We start from the raw sequence: 25,437 nt of genomic DNA on the forward strand, positions 1-25,437 counted from the left end.
GTAGGTGGGGCTGAGAGAGCTCTTACAGCAGCTGCCCTTTCGAGGCCAACTCCTGCAAGAGCTATAGCTGACCCAAGCCATTCCAGTAGCTGCAAGGACAGAGCAGAGGACAGAGAGAAAGCAGAAACACCTAATGCCTATTTTGCCTCATTTTTTTCCCTGAAGAAGAGAAGGCTTGTCTAAAGATGGTAGCAGGCAGGGCACATCATCCAGGCTGCTGGTTGACATGGACAGAGAGGTAGCTGAAAAGCACCTGGCTGCACTTGATAAGTACAAATCTCCTGGGCCAGATTGTATGCACCCAAGAGTGTTCAAAGAGCTTTCTAGAGAGCTTGCAGACCCTTTGTCCATCATCTTCCAGACCTCTTGGAGAATAGGAGACATACCACAAGACTGGAGGATGGCAGATGTTATCCCAGTTTTCATTAAAGGGAGGAGGAATGACCCAGGAAACTACAGGCTAGTCAGTCTGACCTCTGTCCCAGGGAAGATACTGGAACAGATTTTAAACGGATCAATCTGCAAGCACCTAAACAACAACTTGCTGATCTATGGAAGTCAGCATGGATTTGTACCCAACAAGTCCCACCAGGGGTGGGGAACAGTGGCTCTCCAGATGTCTTTTGCCTACAACTCCCATCAGCCCCAGCCATTGGCCATGCTGGCTGGGGCTGATGGGAGTTGTAGGTAAAAAAACATCTGGAGAGCCACCGTTTCCCACCCCTAGACCAACCTCATTTCCTTCTTTGATTGAGCGATGGGCTTACTGGATTGAGGGAATGCTGTTGATGCTGTTTACCTGGATTTCAGTAAAGCTTCTGACAGGGTTCCCCTTCCCCAAAATGTTCTGATGGGTAAACTAGAGAACTGTGGGCTGAACTTTAGGATAGTTAGGTGGATAGGGAACTGGTTGGAGAACTGCACTCAAGCAATTGTTGTCAATAACATTTCATTTGAATGGAGGAAGAGGGAGTTGTCCAGTGTAGTGCTACCGGGCTTCGTTCTGGACCCAGGACTTTTCAATATTTTTATAAATGATCTGGATGAGAGTGTGGAGCAGCTACTCATTAAATTGGCAGATGACACGAAATTGGGAGGAGTGGCGAACACACCAGAAGAAAGAGATTGGATTCAGCAAGATCTGAACACACTGAAAATGTGGGTGGATGTGAACAAGATGCAACTTAACAAGGATAAGTGCCAAGTTCTACATCTGAGTAACAAAAATGAGGAACACACATACTGAATGGGGGATACACTTCTGGGCATCATGTGTGTGAACAAGATCTTGGGGTACAGGTGGGCAGTAAGTTAAATATGAGCAGCCAGTGTGATGCAACAACAACAAAAAGCTAATGTGTATCAACAGAGGCATAACATCCAAATCGCAAGATGACACAGTCCTGCTATACACTGCATTGGTCAGGCCACACCTGGAGTGTTGTTTGCAGTTCTGGAGTGGGTGCTGAGGAGAGCAACAAAGATGATCAGAAGCCTGGAGACCAAACCCTATGATGAAAGACTGAGGGACTTTGGGATGTTCAGTCTGGAGAAGAAGACATTGAGGGGGCACATGATTGCTCTTTTTAAGTATTTGAAGGGCTGCCAGAGGAGGGCAAGGAGCTGTTCCTGTTGGTAGCAGAGGAGAGGACCTATAATAATGGGTTTAAATTAAGAGTGGGAAGGTATCGACTGGATATTTGGAAAAACTTTTTTTACTGTAAGAGTTGTTCAACACTGGAATCGGCTACCCAGGGAGGTGGCAAGCTCCTTCTCACTGGCAGTCTTTAGGCAGTGGCTGGACAAGCACTTGTCAGGGGTGCTCTAGGCTGATCCTACATTGAGCAGGGGGCTGGACTGTATGGCCTTTATGTCCCTTTCCAACTCTGTGATTCTATGAAAGCATCTGCAGTGGCTCACAATAATTTCCAGCCCCATTCAAAGTGTCGTTCATGACCATCTCCCATACAAACCTACCTGAACTGTAAGATTGTTCTCAAAGCAGGTTAATAAACTAAAGCTTAAACCTATCAAAACAGAAATGCTAATGGTGGATGGTAGGTGTGACCTGGGACTTAAGGTTTCACTCATTATGGATGGCACCAATCGGCCTGACCACATGGATGGTCATGGTTCTGGGGCCCTAGACAAAAGTCCAGCATAGAGCCCCAGGATCACTGTTCTCTCCCCCAATGAGAAGCAGCCTCCTCAGCTACAGTAAGTGAGGTATGAACTGCCATTGCTAGTGGGCAACCTGAGCCCAGAACATGGTAGCCATGAGCAGCCCCTGGTGTAGTAATCTGGAGAGCAAGTGGATAAGAGCCCCTGCAACAGCGAGGCAATACCACCCTTACTCACCCCTTCCATTATTCACCCAGTCCTTTTTGACCCAATAGGGTCAGTTCCTTTTTTTATCAAACAATTTTTATTAGTAACATATGGCAATATATTCAATTTCTTATATCATTAATAACTACTTTTTTTTAATCCCACATATTACTTTCTACATACCCCTCCCCCCTTTACTTGACCCCTGCCAGTATAGTAAATTCAAAACATCATTTTAAAAGGTACCCCTAATTAATAAGAACCAAAGTTCATATCTTCCCCCCACTTATACTTAATCATTATCAAATATTGTCCAATGTCCTTTTATTTTCCATTCTTTTTCTACGTATCTTCTGAACTTCTTCCACTCCATCTTAAATACTTCTAAATCATAGTCAAAGTTCTTGTTAACTTATCCATTTCACTCCATGTCATAACTTTAACAATCCAATCCCATTTCTCTGGTATTTTTTCTTGCTTCCACAACTGTGCATACAATGTCCTAGCAGCTGAGAGCAAGTACCAGATTAAAGTTCTGTCTTCTTTTGGAAATTTTTCCATTTGTAATCCTAACAGAAAAGTCTCTGCAACTTTGTTAAATTCATATTCAAGTCCTTAGAAATCTCTTGCTGAATCATCTGCCAAAACATTTTAGCTCTTTCACAAGTCCACCACATATGGTAGAAAGAAGCTTCATGCTTTTTACATTTCCAACATCTGTCTGGCATCTTGTTATTCATCTTTGCCAATTTTTAGGAGTTATATACCATCTGTACATCTTAAAACAATTTTCTTTGATATTCTGGCATATTGAGAGTTTCATAGAGTTCTTCCACAAATATTCCCAAGTTTCCCTGTATTTCTTTATTTACATTAATTGCCCATTTAATCATTTGAAATTTTACTACTTCATCTTCTGAAGACCATTGTAAAAGTAATTTATATACTTTTGAAATTAATTTATCATTGTCTCCAAGCAGAACTTTTTCCATTTCTGTTTGCTCCTTCCTTATTCCTTCAGTTTTAATATTATTCTCCACCAAGCTCTTTATTTGTTGCATTTGAAACCAATCATATTTATTATTCAACTCTTCAGCAGTTTTCAGTTTTATTTTGCCACTTCGTATTTTTAATAGTTGACTATATGACAACCACTTTTCTTCCCCTATCTCAGCTGTTATTTTTATTACTTCCGCCGGTACTATCCATAACAGTCTTCTCTCATCTCCATACTTCTTATATTTCATCCATGTACTTAACAAATTATTTCTTATATAATGGTGAGAGAAAAAACTGTCCATCTTCTTTTTTCCATAATACAAATATGCGTGCCAGCCAAATTTATTTCTATGACCTTCCAACTCTAAAAGTTTTCTGTTTAACAGCGTTATCCATTCTTTTATCCACACTAAGCAAACTGCTTCTTGATATAATCTTAAATTCGGTAGTTGAAATCCACCTCTCTCTTTTGTATCTGTCAAAATTTTAATTTTAATCCTTGGTTTCTTCCCGGCCCACACAAATTCTGAAATTTTTCTTTGCCATTTATCAAATTGTTTACTATCCTTCACAATAGGAATACTTTGAAACAAATACATTATTCTTGGTAGAATATTTTAATTGCAGCTATTCTACCCAACAATGACAAATTAAGCTTGTTCCCTTTTAACATGTCTTCATCCATTTTACGCCATAACTTCTCATAATTATTTTTGAACAGATCAATATTCTTCATTGTTATCTCCACCCCCAGATATTTTACCTTGGAGGTGACTTCGCAGCCCGTTAGTTTCTGCAATTCTTGTTGTTTATTTATCTGCATATTTTTACACAGAATTTTTGATTTTTCTCTATTAATACAAAGTCCCGCCAACTCTCCATATTCTTGTATTTTAGCTAACAACAAAGGTGTATGGGGTTTTCATTTATAAACATTATATCATCAGCAAAAGCTCTGTATTTATAAGTAAATCCTTTTATTCTTAATCCTTCTATATCTTTTTCTTCTTTTATCTGCATCAATAATATTTCAAGAGTCATTATAAACAACAATGGTGAAAGGGGCCAACCTTGTTTACTCCCTTTGCTAATTTTCATATCTTCTGTAAGATCTGCATCTGTAAGACCTTGTGCTTTGTTCAGAATATATTGCTTTTATCATTCTTATAAAGCTTTCTCCAAGCTCCATTTTTTCCATTACTGCAAACATAAAGTCCCAGTTTAAATTGTCAAAGGCTTTCTCTGCATCTGCAAAGAATAATGCTACTTCTTTTTCTGGATGTCTTTCATAATATTTTTCATAATCTTTCATAATATTCTACAATATTTATAACAGTTCTAATATTGTCTCTTATTTGCCTTTTGGGAAGAAAACCTGCTTGATCTTCCTTTATAAAATTTATCAAATGCTGTTTAAGCCGTTCTGCCAGGATTCTTGTATAAATTTTATAGTCATTAATTTTTTACATTTGTGACATCTTTGTCTTCCTTAGGTATCATCAAAATAACAGCTTCCTTCCATGTGTTTGGTATTTTCCCTTTCATTCTTATCGTAGTCATCAACTTCTGCAACTTTGGTATTAATTCCTCTTTGAAGATTTTCTATTTTTTCAATTGGATCATTCAAAACTTTTGGCATATTTTCAGTTAAGGGCTCTATTTTTACCTTTTGCAAATATTCATCTATTTTCTCCTTCTTTATTTTAACACCTTTAAATAATTTGGCATAATACTTAAAAAATTCTCTTTTTATTCCCTCTTGGGTAACCACTTCTCTTCCATCTACCACAATTTTATTAATAATTTTACTTTCCCTCTTTTTTTTCAATTGCCAAGCCAAATACTTTCCCAGTTTATTTGCTCCCTCAAAGGTTTTCTGCTGCAATCTTTTCAAACTTCATTCCACTTCTTTATTTAACAAATGTCTCATTTGAGTTTGTAATATTGTAATTCCCTTATAATTTTCTTTTTCCCTGGCCTTTTTCTCAACTCCCCTTCTTTTTTCTCATTTTGAATGTCCAACATCTGTTTCTCTTTTACTCTTTTGTCATTATTCAAAGTAATCAACATTCCTCTCATTACTGCTTTGTAAACATCCCAGACCGTCTGGAAATCTATGTCCTCTTTGTCATTCATTTGGAAAAAGGCTTTAGTTTCATTTTCTAGGTGTGTCACTGTTTCTTTATTCTGTAGCAAATCTTCATTCAATCTCCATCTTCTCAATTTCTTGGACAATTTTGTAATCCACATTATTGGGTTATGGTCAGCCCCAATCTTAGGTAAAATCTCTATTTTCCTTGTTATAACACCTAAATCTTCCCCGCAACATGTCAATTCTAGAAAAAGTTTTATGTCTTGCTGAAAAAAAAGTATAGTCCTGAACTTCAGGGTTAAATTTCCTCCATATATCTTCTATATTTTCTTGTTTAACCAATCAAAAAAAGACTTTGGCAGTTTTCCTTCTTTACTGTGGTTTTTTTTTCCCTCCAGACCTGTCCAATGAGTTCTTAACTGTTCCATTAAAATCTCCCATTATCAAAACTTGATCATAGGTCAGTTCATCAAGCTGTTGTATAATGTCTTTTTAAAAAGCATGGTCACGCTGGTCATTCGCGTTCCTCTCTGTGTACTTCCTATTGAATGGACGTCTCCACTACTGGATCAGGTGAATATTACCCGCTTCAACAACCCTTGAATTCCTCTATCGATAAGCTCTATGTTCTTAGTCTCTTGATTGCTTGTACAAACATCTCTGTGTGTAAATCCTTTTGCTATATATATCCTAAGTAAACACTATAAAATATAACTGCTTGGACTATTCTTGGCTGAAAACCCAAACTCCGTATTATTGAAAGCAAAGATCATCACTCCTAATTCGCTCTACCAAGTCTCTTATCTAATTTCCCCATTAAAAATAAGAGACTTAAAAGCATTGCCTTTAACAGTTCTATGTGATCATTTTATTATCAATTACATTTTATTATTTTATTATTTATTATTTTCTTACCATTTTTCATGGACCAAGTTATATTTTATAATTTATAAAATTATCTTTTATGTTGTGTAAAATTATCTTTTATAATTTTCTCCTTGTTGGCCATTTTCTATGAGACCTTAAAAGCCCTGAAGGATCAGACCAAAGGATCTAGTATCCCATGTCTGAAGTGGCCAGTCAGATATTTATGGGCAGACCACATTAGCCTGCCCCACTTGTTTGCCACCCACCATGGTATTTAGAACCATACTGTTCTGAAGCTGGAGGTTCCATTACAACAAAAACATTAATGACCAATAAACAATAACAGTCCTCTATAATGCTGTCTGATTACATTTTAAAGCCATGCAAATCAATGATGGTCACCAATAGTTATTATTAAAGCCTCCCATGCAGTATTTTCCTAAAAGGAAGCCTAGGCTTTTCTCCAGATGTGCTGTCAAGAAAAAGAGGCAGTCTTCTTAATTAACATACAAGTTTTATGAATGCATGCTTTTTAGAGGAAACAAAAAAGGGAAAAATGCCAGATGATAGTTAATTGATTTATTATCATACAAAGTCCCCACAAGTTTTGCCATGCAGGCTTCATCATGGGGAATCAGAGCATTCAACAAAGTGCTGGAACTGTCCACAGCAATTAAGTCTTCCTATTTATGTAAATTTGGTTATTTGCAATTAACCAGTTATATTCTTTCTTAGTCTTCAACAATTCTCTAATTGATTATGCCAATTAATTATTCTGTTAAATGATTTAAAAGATAGAGGAGCCCCATAGTACAGAGTGGTAAGCTGAGTATTGCAGTTCAAGCTCTGCTCATGACCTGAGTTTGATCCGGCGGAAGCTGGATTCAGATAGCTGGCTCAAGGTTGACTCAGCCTTCCATCCTTCTGACGTCATTAAAATAAGTACCCAGCTTGCTGGAGGTAACATGTAGATGACTGAGGAAGGCAATGGTAAACCACCCCATTAAAAAGTCTGCCATGAAAACATTGTGATGTGACATCACCCCAGAGTTGGAAACAACTGGTGCTTGCACAGGGGGACTACCTTTACCTTTTAAAAATGATTTAACAGTTCCTCCAAAGTTCATTAATGATTTCCAGATTATAATAATTTGAATAATTCAGTAATCAATTATAAATTCATATATGCAATCCAAATCAGATATAAATCCACTCAGCACTGAATTCTTAAATCCAAGTCGATTAGTACTAAAATGTGAGTAAAATAATGTATTCATTTCTCAATTGATCACTACAATATAATTAACTAATCAGTTTCTTGATTAAATCATAACAAGCTGAAGAGGGCATTACCAAACAAAATGTAGCAACCCTGGGCTCATGTGTTCGCAAGCAAAAATCCTTCTAATTTAAATATTTATTTCTTTATATGATAAACATATCAAATGATATCTGATGTCTTTTTTTGCAACTTGCTACTTTCCCAAAGTATCTCTTATTCAATACAAAGATCCGAGCCCGGCTTTCCTCCATTTCACCCACCTGGAAACAGCTGCCTTCATTATGGGAGGTTGCTTGGCTTTGGGCCTGCTTCTGCTGAACTTCTGAACTTTTTATGATTATATTGACTCCTCATGGCAGTCGCTTCGTCTTGTGACAGTCATTCTTCCTCAGTCCAAAATTACATCATTGTGGTCCTGGGATCACATCATCTGTATATGCCACCCTGAGATGAGAATTGGGATATAAATGAATGAAAGAAAATGGAGACTCATGCTCTGTTTCACATGGCTTCCATCCATGGCTACTGTTTTGAAGTCAAGGCTCAGATATAAGTTTCAGAGTAGCTCACACAGGATTCTGCTAGCTTCTTGGTCAACAACTGGAAAAATAAAAATAGTTTTAGTAGCTGCAGCTATCTTGATGTATTGGTGAGGAGCAATCAATCTTCCATCTCTCTCAGTGTTGCAGCTATAGTGGCTATTTTAAACTTAGACCTGAAGACAAGTCTCACATGGGGTTCTACTGTCATTGTTCAGTCGCACAGTCGAGTCCAACTCTTGGCGACCCCATGGACAAAATCACGCCAGGACCTCCTGTCTTCCACCATCCTCCAAAGTCTGCTCAAATTTATATTTGTTACATCAGTAACGCTGTCCGGCCATTTCATCTTTTGCCATCCCCTTCTTCTTTTGTCTTCGGTCTTTCCTAGCATCAGGATCTTCTCCAGTGAGTGCTCCCTTCTCATTTGGTGGTCAAAGTATTTGAGCTTCAGCTTCAGCATCTGACCTGCCAGGGAACAGTCTGGGTTGATTTCCCTTAGGACTGACTGATTTGATCTTCTTGCAGTCCAAGGGACTCTCAAGATTTTTCTCCAGCACCACATCTCAAAAGCATCTATTCTTCTGCACTCGGCCTTCCTTATGATCCAGCTCTCACAGCCATACATTACTACTGGGAATACCATCGCTTTGACTATATGGATTTTTGTTGGCAGGGTGATGTCTCTACTTTTTATGATACTGCTTAGGTTTGCCATAGCTGTCCTCTCAAGGAAGAAACGTCTTTTAATTTCATGGCTACAGTCACCATCTGCAGTGATCTTGGATCCCAGAAAAGTGAAGTCTGTCACTACTTCCATGTCTTCCCCTTCTATTTGCCAAGGTTTGATAGATCCAGATGCCATGACCTTAGTTTTTTTTTATGTTGACTTTCAAGCCTACTTTTGTGCTCTCCTCTTTCACCCTCAACAAGAGGTTCTTTAGGACCTCCTCACTTTCTGCCATTAGAGTTTTGTCATCTTCATATCTGAGGTTGTTGATGTTTTTCCAGCAATCTTAATTCTGACTTCTGCTTCATCCAGGCCGGCATTCCGCATGATGTACTCTGCATATAAATTAAATAAGCAGGGTGACAATATACATCCTTGTCAAACTCTTTTTCCTATTCTAAACCAATCAGTTGTTCCATATCCCATTCTGACAGTTGCTTCTTGACCCTTATACAGGTTTCTCAGGAGACATATGAGGTGGTCTGGTACTCCCATCTCTTTAAGGACTTGCCACAGTTTGTTGTGATCCACACAATCAAAGGCTTTAGCGTAGTCAATGAAACAGAAATAGACATTTTTCTGATACTCCCGTGCTTTCTCCATAGGTCCAGCGAATGTTGACGATTTGATCTCTAGTTCCTCTACTTCTCCAAAACCCAGCTTGAACTTCTGATAGTTCCCAATCTACATACTGCTGAAGCCTAGCTTGTAGGATCTTTAACATGATCTTGCTGGCATGTGAAATGAGTGCAATGGTGTGATAGTTTGAACATTCTTTGGCATTATCCTTCTTTGGAATTGGAATATAAACTGATCTTTTCCAATCCTGTGGCCACAGTTGCATTTTCCAAATTTGTTGACATAATGTGTGCATCACTTTAACAGCATCATCTTTTAGGACTTTGAATAGCTCAATTGGGATACCATCATCTCCCCTCGCTTTGTTGTTAGTAATGCTTTCTAAGGCCCATTTGACTTCACACTCCAGAATTTCTGGCTCAAGGTCAGCGATTTCACTGTCATGGTTGTCCAGGACACTGAGATCCTTCTTGTATAATTATTCTGTGTATTCTTGCCACCTCTTCCTGATCTCTTCTGCTTCTGTTAGGTCCCTACCGTTTTTGTCCTTTATCATGGCCATATTTGCACGAAACGTTCCCTTGATTTCTCCGATTTTCTTGAAGAGATCTCTTCCCATTCTGTTATTTTCCACTATTGGTTTGCATTGTTCCTTCAGGGAGGCCTCCTTCTACTAGCTTTCCATTAAAACATGGAAGATGGGAAGAATCTTGGTGGCTGCAGTTCTCAGCTCACAGCATAAAAAAGGAGCATCTATTCTTCCTGGCAGCAGGACATTCCTTCTTGCTGCCTTGCTCCAGTTGCTTAAAAAAAAAATCACAGAAAGATGAGCTTGAAAGTAGAGCTCACTCTATGGGGTAACTGGTGGTTTTTCTAAAATGCTTCATATCATCACACATATTAGCTAACAATGTGTCATGTTCACTTTGTGAATCTGCTTGCTTCAGTGATCTTGCACATATACAGGGTCTTCCCATATGTTTTCCCCTCGTGACTCTCAGCAAATGTGGATGCCTTGTACTACACAATCAACACATATTATTCCACCACCCAACATAACAGTATTTTATAGTTACTGAGATCATAGCATATTATGAATGCATGTATTGAATTCCAACCCAATCGAGATTTTTTTTAACATTATCTAATCATTTCAAATTAACATTGTTAATTAATCAATATCACCTAATAGAGAAGCAAAAATATGAATCAAGGACCAATGTTTCAAAAGTGCTTCTGGTTCAGAAAAAATCATTATGCTTCAAGTGGACATCGGTAAAACGTTTTAGACAAAATAGGACTGATCAGTTCATCTTCAAGAGACAGATAAGACAAATGATTAAAACTTCCATTTGGCCAAGAACAACATATGTCTCAGTGTTCTTTCTTTGTGTGCACTAAGTAAAATCAGGAGAAACTGCACTTTCTGAAATCTGTGTAAGTCTGTCTAGATCTTGATCTTTTAAGTTGCTTCCTCTTTATGTGCACCATGTGTGGCGCTTCCCTGTGGTTTGTTATTTTTCTTCAATAGCAGAGGGAGGAAACGAACAATGCTTGGCAACTACACTGCATAGCACATGGTAACCATGGAAGCATTTGTGCATTTGTTAGGGCCCCTCCAAAACTATCCAGACATTCATTTCATTGAATCAATATTGAAGCTTTTAAGAGTCATCATTTGGAAACTGAAACAAAACTAATGAAACAAATTCCTGTTTTTTTTCCCTATTAAATCCATTTCTCACGTTAAGCATAACAATGCCTTGTATAAACACTTAGTGTTTTGAGATAAGCTACATTTCTGCTTCTCCCTTAGAATGTAATTAGCATGCCAGTGAAAGAGAATATAAGGATTTCTGAAGCATTCTGCCTTTCTTGTATAGAGATGAATCCAATTCAAAGACAAAGGCTGCAGAAGAATGGAGGAGGTACAAATCTCTTTTAAATGCCTGAAGAAAGCTCTTTAAAATTTTGTATTTATATTGGAAGCCCACTCTATATACAGTATAGTACAGCCCTTGAAAGCTTTTATAAAAACCCTACAGATTTAAGAAAGTCATTTTTATGGTTACAGATATCTCTCAAAGTCATCAACTAAACTTAAAATGATGTTATAACAGAGCATTACCCAAATGTAAATGTAAAAGAAACTTATGCTATATTAAAATTATAAAAAATATGTAACAATATTTTACTAACATTCTGGTTTTAACTGAACAAATTTTAGTTATGATAAGTTATCAGTAAATACAAAGAAAATATACAAGTGTTTTGATCAAGTAACTAGCAATGATAACCAGGTACTTCCCATTCAATGTCAAACTCTTAATGGAGAGAAGATACTGGTGAAGCAAGTACCCACATGATCAATCTTTCACCAATCCATCATGATGCCAGTCCTGTGGGGTGGTGATACATGTACTAATTACTTTTCCACAAAAGTAGCTTATGAATCCAGCCTATGAACAGCAAAGGGAAGATATTATGCTGACTTTTTCTGAAGATATTTACAACTTAAAATTCTCAGAAGCTAATATTTAACTTCTAGAATGTACCAACAATTAATAATACAGACTAATACAATTCATAGAGAACACATTTAATATATATATACTAGTTTTCACATCTGTTTGAAAATGGCCAAGATAGAAAACAAAGAAACAAAGATACATTTCATTCTAGATCTTAATTTACATGTTAGCGCAATGTTATCATTTCTAGATGAAAACTATATCAGAAGGACAGTACATTTTCCAAAGTTTCCTAGTGGCTTTTCATCATACACACAACAAATCCACACAGATAGGAGGACTTAAACACTCTCTGATTTCACCGAGGTCTAAGCACTGAATTATAGCCACTCACTTGAAAGTAATTTAAGTGGACTTTACTTCCAAGTAACCCAAAATAATGTTTTAGGCTGCATCTTAACACCACATTCTTTCTTGAATTTATCTTTTGCATTTTCCCCTAACCAATTTGATTTTAGATGTTTAAGTAGGCTTCCCAACCCCCCCCCACCCTGCCGGGGGACCCCTGGATTAGCAGCCTCCTCCCCCGCTCTCCAAAAATCTGGAAGCGGGGGTGGGGGTGGGGAAACGGTGCCATGTCTCTTTCCCTGCCTGCCTCTCTCCCTTGCAGGCTTCAGGCTTCTCCCTTCCTCCGGGTCACAAAGACCCACCCACCACGGGCCTGCTATTCGCTCCAGTCCGGCCTCCCTTCGCGAGGTGCATGCTGGGACTCATAGTCCTTGCATCCTCTCCGGCTGCCACAGGCGTCTCCTTGGGGAGTCTGGCTGGCAGAACGGGGGGGAGCTCCACCCCCAAAGGACCATGTGCGTTTCTACCTCCAGAGGCTTCAGTCGCTGATTGAAAGGCTTCCTCTTGGGATGGGGTGTCTGTGTTACTTTGAAGAAGTTGGCAGCAACTTGTGAGTAGAGAGGCCAATCCCCCTTCAGTGTTGCCAGAAATGGGAGGGGGGGAGTCTGCTGAGCACTTCATTATTTTCTATGTGGAGATCGATTCTCATAGGGTATAATGGGGAATTGATCTGGAGGTTTCGGGGGCTCTAGGGGTGCTGTTTTTTGAGGTAGAGGCACCAAATTTTCAGTATAGTATCTAGTGACTCTCCCCAAAGTATCCCCCAAGTTTCAAAACGATTGGACCATGAGGTCCAATTCTATGAGCCCCAAAAGAAGGTGCCCCTATCCTTCTTTATTTCCTATGGAAGGACGACATTTAAAAAGGTGTGCGATCCCTTTAAATGTGATGGCCAGAACACCCTTGGAGTTCAATTATGCTTGTCACACCCTTGTTCCTGGCTCTGCCCCGATGTCTCCTGGCTCCAGTCAAGTCGGCAAATTCAATAACGAGTCTTCGTTAAAACAAAGTAACTAGTGTATTGATATCATGGTTCTCGACTACAGTAATTATTATTATTATTAATTTTATTTATATCCCGCCCTCCCCGCCTAGGCAGGCTCAGGGCGGCTAACAAACATTCAATAAAACATGTTATAAATACAGTAATTAAAATACATTAAGTGCATTAAACATATAGACACATTAAAATTATAAAACAGCATAAAATTTTTAAAACAACACTAATCCAGCATCTATAATCTATAATATATCTATTCTATAGTTTAACAGCAGCAGAGGTGTTCCGGGCGCTGTTACATATTTAAATAGTGGCAAGAGTCATTGAAGAATCTCTTTATTGGATCCTCCGTTCAGTCATCCTCTATCAGCATTCTAAAAAAGCCTGCCTGAAGAGGATGGTCTTGCAGGCCCTGCGGAACTGGTCTAAGCTCCGCAGGGCCTGCACCTCCTCCGGGAGTTGATTCCACAGGCTGGGGGCTGCCACGGAGAAAGCCCGTGCCCGTGTGGTCTGTAATTTTGCCTCCCTTGGCCCAGGGACAGTCAGCTTGCTCTTCCCTGCTGACCTCAGTGCTCTTTGGGGCTCGTATGGGGAGAGACGGTCCTTCAGGTAGGCAGGTCCTCAACCATATAGGGCTTTAAAGGTAATGACCAGCACTTTGTAGCGAACCCAGTATGCAACTGGCAGCCAGTGCAGTTGACGCAGCCCCGGCTGTATATGCTCCCATTTCGGGAGTCCTAATAGCAGCCTGGCCGTTGCGTTCTGCACTAGCTGCAGCTTCCGGGTTCGATACAAAGGCAGCCCCATGTAGAGGGCATTACAGTAGTCCAATCTTGAGGTGACTGTCGCATGGATCACTGTTGCTAGGTCCCGGCGCTCTAGGAAAGGAGCCAACTGCCTTGCCCGCTTCAGATGAAAAAATGCTGACTTGGCAGTGGCAGCTACCTGGGCCTCCATCGATAATGAAGGCTCCAGTAAAACTCCCAGGCTCTTGACCTGGCGCGCCGCTTTCAACGGCGCGCCATCAAAAACCGGGAGTGGTATTTCCCCTCCCAGAGCACCGCGACCCACGCAAAGGACCTCTGTATTCGTCGGATTCAGATTCAGCCCACTCTGCCTAAGCCAAGTTGCCACAGCCTGCAATGCCCGGTCCAAGTTCCCTGGGACGCAGTCAGGTCGGCCATCCATCAGCAGATAGAGCTGGGTGTCATCTGCATACTGATGACAACCCAGCCCAAACCTCCGGACAATCTGGGCAAGGGGGCGCATATAGACGTTAAATAGCATCGGGGAGAGAACCGCTCCCTGGGGCACCCCACAATCTAGTGTGCGCCTCCGGGAGAGCTCGCCCCCAATTGCCACCCTTTGTCCCCGTCCTTTGAGGAAGGAGGAGAGCCATTGTAAGGCCAACCCCCTAACCCCTATGTCGGCGAGTCGGCGGGTCAGTAGCCGATGGTCGACTGTGTCAAACGCAGCCGACAGGTCTAGCAACATCAGCACCGCCACGCCACCTCGATCCAGTTGCCGTTGGAGGTCATCTGCTAAGGCGACCAGCACTGTCTCCGTCCCATGGCCCGGGCGAAAGCCGGACTGGCAAGGGTCTAGGACAGAAGCGTCATCCAGAAACCTCTGCAGTTGCAACGCCACTGCCCTCTCAATAATTTTACCTAAGAACGGTAAATTGGAGACCGGCCGGTAGTTTGCCAATTCGGCCAGGTCTGCTGTACATTTTTTCAAGAGGGGGCGGACCAAAGCCTCTTTCAGAGGTGATGGAAAACGCCCCTCTGAGAGGGAACTATTTATTATGTCCCGTAGAGGACATCTAAGCTCCCTCTGGCAAGATTTAATCAGCCAAGAGGGGCAAGGGTCCAAATCACATGTTGTTGGTCGTGCAACAGAGAGGATTCCGTCGACTTCGATTGAGAGACTAAAGATCATACAGTAGAATGCAATCATATAAGGTACACTTCAAAGGGATTCTTGAGGGAGGGGTACTATGCATGGCACATTCACACATTGATGTTACAACTTCGTTCTCAGGCCCGGTTTGGCCTTGAGCATCTCTGGCTCCAACCTCCCCCGGTGCCAAGCCTGAGAAGGCGCAGATAAACTGTTCACATATTCCCATTTCAAAGCAAGGCTACATAACAAAGAAAAGGAGGGGGGTAAGGAGAGTCTAAGCTAGCAGCAATGTAATACAGTTTGGCTTTACCCAGGATGCTCTTCTCCTGAGCCAATGTTATGTGCAGGCCTGACCAGAGTTATGAGCAGACTTGACATCCACCCCCAAAGTCCCCAGATATTTCTTGAATTGGACTTGGCAACCCTATGTTTAAGTGAGCAATCCCAAGAATATCTCCCTGAGAGTAAGCTTCATTGAATAAAATTCACTGGAATAAGGACATTTTCTCCTGGGGGAATGTGATGGAATGGAGTTCTCAAAAATGTTTAAAAGTTCTTGAGGAGCACCTATGTGTTTCTTCTTCATTTCCCTCTTTGAGGGTTCTGGCCCCTTTTTTTCCAGAAAAAAAAAATCTTGACTGGAATGTTGAGTACATCTGCTGAGTCTTGCTCTCTAACACTGCAATCCTAAACATAAGTACACCCTTCCTAAACCCCTTGACTTCACTGGATTTATACTTTTTAAAGAAGTGCACTGTTAATCCATCCAACCAGTTAGAACAGTTGGACTTTCACTTTAAAAGCAAAGCTGTTCCCCATACAACCGTTTTACCACAGTCTTGGCAGTTTATGTCTTGTGATTTGCTACCCATGTCTAAGCTGTACATCCCCCTAAAACAGCTTTTCAGAGGCAACAGTTCCCCTTTGTCACTATTGATCTAATGCCTTTTTCGCTTGAAGATACTACTAGCATTGTCTAATGTGTTTCTTATTTGTAACTTCTGCTTTCCAGCTGAGGCAGACAGATAACTAAGGCAAGCGAGCTGAGTTCCTACAGTTGCACATACAGGTGTCATGTAGTAATTAATACTGATCCTGTTAACTCACTTAATATGCACTATTAGGATAAGTGAAATAATTTACATGGGGAAAGAGAAAGGCTGTATTCCTATTAGTATTCATGAGTTGTGCAGCTACTGTCCTGTTCATCAAGATGGAAATATACCCTTTTGTATGTTGATGGGAAAATGTCACTAGGTACAGATGGAGTTAGAAGGGTCACAGGAAAGCTCCCACACTTTGTTTCCTCTAAGGAAGTGTGCTGCTCTAGGAATGCTTGTTTAACCCGATATGGTGTAGCATCTGTCTAGAGAGAAGAATCAATTAAATCCCAATATTCCCTCTTGCTACATATTATCTAAAAATAAATTCTGCTAACAATATGCCTATAATAATCCAACTTTGTAACAGGAATTGCTGAAGATAGACTATAGACTTCTGTCAGTTTGCACCAACAGCTTTGACCAATATAATAGAACTATCTTGCAGGAAGGATGAATGAGGGCTGAGTCATCAGTTTTTTAGCTAGTAACAGTTTAGCACTATTTATCACTGCGGCTCTCTTCTTTAAAATGTATTCAAAATTTGTCTTGCCAAGAGCTTCAGTGATATTCCCAGATAAAAAAAATTTTTCAGTTATTCAGGGTCTCTACCCTCTGCAGGCACTATAAGAAAAATAAGCTGAACAATTAGAAGGTATAATTTCACCTCCTTGTATGCATATCAGCCAATTTTCCCCTCTGTATGTTTTTAATTCTGAAGCATATTGCTATTATATTATTAATCATTGTACAAACATCTATTAACCAACCACATTCAACTTACCAATATTATTGTTGTACTATTATTATCATCTAATGTAAGAACATAAGCACATTAGATAAGCCATGTTGGATCAGGCCACTGGCCCATCCAGTCCAACTCTCTGTGTCACACAGTGGCCAAAAAAGAAAGGAGGTTCACAAGTGGGGCTAGAAGCCCTTCCACTTTGCTCGTCCTCCAAGCACCAAGAATACAGAGCATCACTGCCCCAGACAGTTCCAATAATATGCTGTGGCTAATAGCCACTAATGGACCCCTGCTCCATATTTTTATCCAAATCCCTCTTGAAGCTGGCTATGCTTGTAGTTGCCACTACCTCCTGTGGCAGTGAATTCCACATGTTAATCACCCTTTAGGTGAAGAAGTACTTCCTTTTATTCATTTTAACCCTACTGCTCAGAAATTTCATTGAATGTCCACGAGTTCTTGTATTGTGAGAAAGGGAGAAAAGTACTTTCTCCATCCCATGCATAATCTTGTAAATCTCTATCATGTCACCCCACAGTTGACGTTTCTCCAAGCTAAAGAGCCCCAAGCGTTTTAATCTTTCTTCATAGGGAAAGTGTTCCAAACCTTTAATCATTCCAGTTGCCCTTTTCTGCACTTATTCCAATGCTATAATATCCTTTTTGAGGTGCAGTGACCAGAATTGTACACAGTATTCCAAATGAGACCACACCATCAATTTATATAGGGTCATTATGATATTGGCTGATTTGTTTTCAGTTCCCTTCCTAATAATTCCCAGCATGGCGCTGGCCTTTTTTATTGCAATCGCACACTGTCTTGACATTTTCAGTGAGTTATCTACAATGACCCCAAGATCTCTCTCTTGATCAGTCTCTGCCAGTTCACAACTCATCAACTTGTATTTGTAGCTGGGATCTTTGGCCCCAATGTGCATTACTTTGCACTTGGCCACATTGAACCTCATCTGCCACTTTAACGCCCAATCACCCAGCCTCAACAGATCCCTTTGGAGTGCCTCACAATCCTCTCTGGTTCTCACCACCCTGAACAATTTAGTGTCATCTGCAAACTTAGCCACTTCACTGCTTAGCCGCCCTGAGCCCGCCTCGGCGGGGAGGGCGGGATATAAATAAAATTTTATTATTATTACTCTCAACACCAAATCATTTATGAACAAGTTAAAGAGTATGGGACCCAGTACTGAACCCTGCAGCACCCCACTGCTTACCGTCTTCCACTGCGAAGATTGCCCATTTATACTCACTCTGTTTCCTATTAATTAGCCAGTTTTTGATCCACAAGAGGACTTGTCCTTTTACTCCATGACTCTTGAGCTGACTAAGGAGCCTCTGATGAGGAACTTTATCAAAAGCTTTCTGGAAGTCAAGGTAAACAGCATCTATTGGGTTCCCTTTGTCCACATGTTTGTTCATCCCCTCAAAGAACTGTAACAGGTTAGTGAGGCAAGATCTTCTCTTACAGAACCCATTCTAAGACTTCCTCAATAACTTGTATTCATCAATGTGCCTACTCATTCTGTCCTTGATAATGGTTTCTACCAACTTTCCTGGTATTGAAGTCAGACTGACTGCCCTGTAATTTCCCGGATCTCCTCTGGAACCCTTTTTAAAGATGGGGGTGACATTTGCTACCTTCCAGTCCTCGGGAAGGGAGGCAGATTTCAATGAAAGATTACATATTTTTGTCAGGAGATCCACAAGTTCACCTTTGAGTTCTTTCAGAATTCTTGGATGCATGCCATCCAGACCTGGTGACTTACTAGTTTTTAATTCATCTATCAGTTGTAGGACCTCATCTCTTGTCACCTCAATCTAACTCAGGTCTTTCAACACCCCTTCCAAAATTAGCAGTTCTGGAGTGGGCAAACACTTCTCATCCTTCACAGTGAAGATGGAGGCATTTCCCTATCTTTTTTCAGTAATCCTTTTACCCCTTTGTCATCCAAGGGCCCCACTGCCTCCCTGGCTGGTTTCCTGTTTATAATATATTTGAAGAAATTTTTATTGTTGGTCTTTATATTTTTTGCAATATGCTCCTCATGGTCCCTTTTGCCTGCCTGATCTAATGTGATGCAATTAGCTTGGTAAAGCTTAACAAAATTGCATAAGCAAGAAGACAGATCTCTGCCTAGAGATGCTTATAGTATAAATCTCAACAGTGAGAAGATGACAGGAATAGAAATGAGGGAGGAAATAAAATAGAGGCCATGCAAACAGAAGTTGACATATGCTGTTGAAACGAGTTTTGTTTCAGTTGGAGACAAGGATAATCACACAGGAATATACATAAATCCAGATGGCTTTCAAATAGGATACAAAAGCCTGGGTAAGGAACTGGGTTTATATAAAGCCTTAATTCTATATCCTTGTTCAAGCAAGTTCATACCATTCAGCTTCAGCATAACATACCCAGGAAAACTGGACTCAAAAGTGTTGCAGTTTTTAAAAAACAACCCCTAACCACCACCCCTTAAATTGCTAGTCACCACTTTATGTTGTAGACCTGTGGTCCCCAACCTTTTTGGCACCAGGGACCAGTTTTGTGGAAGACAATTTTTCCACCGGGGTGGTGGTGATTTTGGGATGATGCATCATTATACCCTGCTGAGATCCCTCCCCTAGCCCCAAACCTTGCCCTTCATCAGGCACCACCCCCAAAATCTCCTGGTATTTCCCAACCCAATGCTGGCAATCCTAATTCAGTATAAATTTTCCTGGATCACAGCTGGATTCATTAGATGCAGCTGTCACTCACAAAAGTTTACACTAAATTAAAGTCCGTTAGTCTTTAATGTGACACTTCTGTTTTATTTTGGTGCAGCCAACTTATCAGGGACGGCTATTCCTTGGCTCAGATCTGGGTTCCAGCCTCTTTCATGCAGACACTGAGTCGCAAACTCAATAAGTGTTGACTCGACTCTGCAGCCTCGCCTCTCAAACCATTTAGCGTATGACGCAGAGCTCTGTTTTTCCCCCTGCTGAAGTTCGGTGCAGTACATGAGGGATCTTCTGATATTAACCCTGTCGTGGAGTGTGAGCGTCAGAAATAACTTCCATTGAATGGAACAAAGCAGTAGACAAGTGCACCTTTAAGACCAACTAAATTTTATTCAGAATGCAAGCTTTCGTATGCTCTTAAGCAGACTTCATCAGATGTGTGATGAAGTCTGCTTAGAAGCATACGAAAGCTTACATTCTGAACAAAACTTAGTTGGACTTAAAGGTGAAGTCTACTGCTTTGTTCTATTGCTTCAGACCAACACGGCTGCCTACTGGGATCTATTTCCATTGAATGGGTTTACTCTCAGGTTACAGGATTGCAGCCTACCTTCCCTTACAGCGGTTTATAGGAGTTTTATTTTGCGTCTATGCTTCCCCTTTGGAAATGATCAATTTCAAATCTTCTTTCACACAGAGAAAAAACAGCACGAGTAGACTTTTTCTACTAGTTCAACCTTAAGAGTTCGGAAAGGAACACCAATGGACCACAGCAGACATGTGCGATTAAAAACAAAAACAAAACACGCACTCCTAAGCCTGCTAAAATCTCTGCGAGCGCCGATCAGCTGCCGCCTCCAGGAGCCTAGTAGAACCGTTCTGAGCTTGCGCAGAATATCTGAAACGCTCGTTGGCCCTTTAAGGTCTGGGGAAGGGGTGGATCTAATTTGCAGACGTAGCGCCGTCGGCACTCAGTCGTAGGGATCCGGGCCTGGCCTGTCACTTTGGAGCCTGGCGAAGAGGTTACATGGAGGCAGCCGTCATCATGGCGCTTACCGGGAGAAGGCCGAGTACCGGTAAGGCAGGCTCAGCGGTCGGAGTCGGGTCCGGAGGGAAGCCTCTTAGAGTGGGAGTCTAGCCCTTCCCTTGTGCCTGTTTAAGTCAGTGCGAAATGTGGGACGCAGTGGGAGCTGCGGTGGCTGCCCGAGCGCGGGGAGGGCTTTATTGATTGCCAGGGGGTCTTCTTGGGGTGTCTGAACGGCCCCGTGTCCGTGAAGTAGCCTCGGGGTCGGGGAAGGGAGTAAGTCACTCTTGAAGGCAAGACCCAGGACCAGGTTCTGTTGCCAGCTCTTTATTATGCTCGTCATCTTCTCAGCTACCGGTAGGACTTTTTTTTTTTTTTTTTCCAGAAAAGCAGCCAACCAGAAAGTTGACGACTGTAACTCGTCACCATGGCCCTTCCCTTCCTTGGTGAGGGACAGAGGTTGAATTATAGCAATGATATTATGTCTGTGGTGGAGGTAGGACTTTAACCCAGACCCAAGCTCGAGCCTCTAAGTCAGTGTTGTTGGAGTGTTGTTGGATCTTGTTGCAGTTAAGGTTATGAGTCTGAGATCTTTATGGACATTGTTTGTGTCTTCTGGGGATTATTGGTAGTGGTGTACTGGGCTAAAGGGGTTTGTTAAGTAAGGAATACTTGAAGGAAGCCCAGTCTTGTGGCTGGGAGCTGCAAGAGACAATGAAGGGTGAAGTGGCTTAATCAGATATCTGATGGCTTGCAGGTTTCCCCTCTTCAGAAGTCTGTTTTCTTACTGAAGCCTCTCACTGAGATTGAGTTTCAAGCTGTATATTGTTGATGACAGACAAACTTCTAGAAAAATTATTTTGCTTTCTTCTCCAAGCAGATGATCTTTAATTTTTCCCCACGCATTATTGTTCCCAGTGGCTGCCAGGTTTTGTGTGTGTATACAGGTACTGCAGCGTGACTCTTGACGAAGGGAGTTTTGACTCTCAAAGGCTTATGCCCTAAGGGTCCCTAGGGTGCTGCTGGACTTGAATCTAGCTGCAGCTTGGATGTGTCATATAAAAACGTTATATGAATTGTTTACTTTCCAGGTCATTAGGAGAATGTGAATAGAGGAGGAACAGAGCATTGAAAGACTGTCTTCATTTATGTTTGTTCTTGACAGGGGCATTGTATGTAAATTAGCTGAAGTAATGTGTGTTTGTGACTAATTGGCCTATTTTTCTTTCCCTTATATTGTTAGAAGTCTCCTGACAAAATGACGGGAAAAAGACAGAATTTCCAACTTCCAACTGTAATGCAGCCTGCAGTAGATAGCCATGGACATTCATTTGGGAATGGTATCAGTTCCGACAGCGATGTGTTAGAAGATGAAACAGAGGTGTATGAACTGCGGCCCAGGGGAAAGGAGAAAGTCCGTCAAAGTACATCAAGAGAGAGAATTGATGATGTTATATTTATAACCAAGGATATACAGGAAGGAGACACTTTAAATGCAGTAGCTCTTCAGTATTGTTGTTCAGTAAGTCTGTATGCAACTATACACATTAAATTTCATTTGGAGGGAAATATACACATGGAAAGCTTTAAAATGCTTATTTATTATACACTACTTGATGGCTTGTGCCACAGGAGCAGTTCAGAGGTTGCTTCACACAACATGGGGCATGTTGCACACAGTGGTTTAATGCAGCTAGACCTAATTTGAGAATGCCTTGAAGCAACTGCAAAAAGACTGCCAGATTTTTTCATCTCTCCCCCGGCCTCTTCATAGTGGTATTGTTGTGCTTTCACAAGAGGTACTAAAGCTTATTTGGTGGTGACAAAGCAAAGAGTCCCAGTATTTGTATACAATGAAGTGATTGCTTGGCACAAATATACTGTATGAAGGCATTTATTCTGCCTGGGATAAGTTCTAGGAACTTGCAGACAACCAGATTGTTACAGACTTCAATAAGTACAATAATTCTATCAAATGACTTATTGTTAATTTCTGTTCTCAATAAGTTTCCTGTTGAGTACAAATTATTTGGCAAGTGCAAATGCTTTTAACAGTAAATCAGCTGGACCTTTTATATATGAAATAAGAAAAAGCTTTCAATGTGGAAACCAGAGGAGGGGGAGGGGAATGCCAATCTTTTCCTACTAAACTCTTCTTGACAGCTGTTCCTTGCAGCTTCCATAGTTTGACAGAGACTGTAAGAGGCAACTAGGAGCAGTGAAAGGACTGAATACCCCATCTCTACCACAGCAGAAAGAGATCTTTCCACATTTATAGGCTTGCACAGGCTAAGCTAGGTACCTTTTCTGTGTAATATAATTTAAGCCTTAGTTTGACAGCTGACTTACATTTCTGAATAAAGGCCCCTGTTCTCCCTTAAATATGGCTGTATTTGAAGGGGAAGAGAATTTTAAAAACCGTGTATAATATAGCACATGAGGGGTGGAGGAGTGTCTTTTCTTTCTAAGAACATCCTTGGGTACATCTTAAATTATCTTAGGTGATGGTATCACTTTATTCTGCTCTGGTAAGACCTCACCTGGACTATTGTGTTCAGTTTTGGGCACCACATTTTAAGAAGGATATAGACAAGCTGGAACTTGGCCAGAGGAGGGTGACTAAGATGGTGAGGGGTCTGGAGACCAAGTCCTATTAGGAAAGGTTGAAGGAGCTGGGCTTGATATAGGAATGCTTGTATATCTTGCAGTGTTTATTTGAAGAAGAGTAGTTGTAAATCTTCCCTAATCCTCTATTCCCTCCCCAGTGAATACTGAAAGGTGACAAGTCCTTCCTTAAGCTGTTTCTGTTTCTTTGATATGGAGGCTCTTTCTCTTTCCTGTGAGGACAAGAATCAGGGAATCAGTGCTAGAGGTTACTTCATCTTTTTAGGGAAACTTCTGGAAGTCTGAACAGCTGCTTTGCACATGAGCTTGAAGTTTATAACTGGGCTGCTCTTGCTAAAATGTATTCTGTTGTATGACATTTCCTCTCCACAATGGGTTTTACATCACTGGGAATACCACAGTTGATTAAAAACATACAATTTGTTTTAATTAATGACTTCAAACTTTATTTACAAGTTGAGTCCAATTATAACATAGGAGTACTAGTCACTCAAGGGGTAACTTTTTTTTAAAGTGGCAATTCATTTGATTACCAATTTCTTAAACAATTGTATTTCAGGTAGCAGATATCAAAAGGCTGAATAATCTTATCACAGATCAGGACTTCTTTGCACTAAGATCCATTAAAATTCCAGTGAAGAAGTTCAGCGTATTGACTGAGACACACTGCTTTCCAAAAAGCAGGCAAGTTTCAAGATCTGCCTCTACTTCACACTCTGCAGATTTCCTGGATGCAACCCAAGTTCTTGAGAACACCACTGAGACTGTTGGTAACTTCTTGAAAGTAGTGGATCGTGATATAGAACAAATTGTGAAGTGTAATGCTACAAAGAGAGAGAATCTTAATGAGGTTGTTTCTGCCTTATCAGCCCAACAGTCAAGCTTTGAAGCAGAAGGTAAACCTGTCAAACGGAAAGATCCTTACTATGGAGCAGACTGGGGAATAGGATGGTGGACAGCAGTAGTGATAATGGTAGTGGTGGGCATAGTAACACCTGTTTTTTATCTTTTATACTATGAAGTTTTAGTTAAGGTGGATGTCAGTCACCATTCCACAGTAGAATATTCCCAAGTAATGGCACCACCTTAATGAAAACCACTGGAAAATGAAGTAAATCGTCAAGCTTCATGAAGACGGTTTTTGATTATTTTTTTTTGCTTTGCATTCTAAATCCTTGGGCATCTATTCAACATGTTCTACAAAAGAGAAAAGAAACAGCAGATGCCACGTGAACTTGGAAAGTAGCTTTATTTGTAGTGGTATTTAATAAGGAGGTAATTTATTACCTTGTTTAATATATGATAGAAGTTACCTTTTCCAGAGCCAGTGTACTGTAGTAGTTAGAGTGTAAATCTAGGAGCAGGGAGATCTGGGTTCAAATCCATATTCTTTCATGAAACTTGCTGGATGGCCTTGGGCCAGTTACACTTTCAGCCTCATCTACCTCACAGGGGTGTTGTGTGAATAAAATGGGGAGGGAGAACTGTGTATACTGCTTTGTGATCCTTGGAGGAAGGAATGAATGAAAATGCACTAAGTAAGAAGTCAAAGTTCAGTGTGAGATTGCTGGCAAAAACACAGCTTCCTGAACAGAAATGCTTGGTCATGCCAAAATTCTTGGATTTAAGCTGATGCATTCCCACTGAAATTAATGGGATCAGATCTATTTTACATTAAAGTACTTGAGTTACAGGTAATATAACTTTTGGAAAGCCTTTTAGTCATGTATGCTGAAAACAGTTCTGCTTTGGAAATTTTAGCATTATGTAAACTTCCTATTTTTTAAAAAAAAATGTAAGAGTATGCCAAAGGTAATAAAAGCAAGGATTAAAATATTTAAGTGTAAGCCTTGCTTCAGAAATGCTGTGCCCTGCATTAATATTCTTTGTAGTATACATTGACCAGGCTATTACCATATCATGAAAAGAAACAGATGGTTCATAGGTGCTGACTGCACATTGCATATAGGCTTGTTCTTTCACGCTGTCTTGTTGGGTGTTT

At 40.7% G+C, this 25,437-nt stretch overlaps 1 protein-coding gene across 2 annotated transcripts; it reads left to right on the top strand.

Annotated features, from left to right (window-relative positions):
• The first annotated feature begins 20,711 nt into the window (after nucleotides 1–20,711).
• LYSMD3 (LysM domain containing 3) lies at nucleotides 20,712–24,568 on the top strand. Of its 2 annotated transcripts, none has more exons than XM_060235703.1 (3): nucleotides 20,712–20,862; nucleotides 22,054–22,332; nucleotides 23,995–24,568. In XM_060235703.1, exons 2-3 carry the CDS (start codon nucleotides 22,069–22,071, stop codon nucleotides 24,523–24,525), a joined length of 795 nt encoding a protein of 264 aa, XP_060091686.1. In that variant the 5' UTR covers nucleotides 20,712–20,862; nucleotides 22,054–22,068; the 3' UTR covers nucleotides 24,526–24,568. The 2 variants fall into 2 exon arrangements, with proteins under 2 accessions (XP_060091686.1, XP_060091687.1); XM_060235704.1 differs by having other exon boundaries at nucleotides 20,747–20,856.
• The last annotated feature ends 869 nt before the right edge of the window (nucleotides 24,569–25,437 follow it).

The sequence above is a fragment of the Heteronotia binoei genome, chromosome 4 (assembly GCF_032191835.1).
Source record: "Heteronotia binoei isolate CCM8104 ecotype False Entrance Well chromosome 4, APGP_CSIRO_Hbin_v1, whole genome shotgun sequence".
In the NCBI taxonomy this organism is placed as follows: domain Eukaryota; kingdom Metazoa; phylum Chordata; class Lepidosauria; order Squamata; family Gekkonidae; genus Heteronotia; species Heteronotia binoei.

Excerpts from the sequence above, each read along its gene's own strand:
- LYSMD3 (XM_060235703.1), top strand. The coding sequence starts at position 22,069 with ATGACGGGAAAAAGACAGAATTTCCAACTTCCAACTGTAATGCAGCCT. Across the intron at positions 22,333-23,994 it reads CTCTTCAGTATTGTTGTTCA|GTAGCAGATATCAAAAGGCT; the intron begins GTAAGTCTGTAT and ends ATTGTATTTCAG.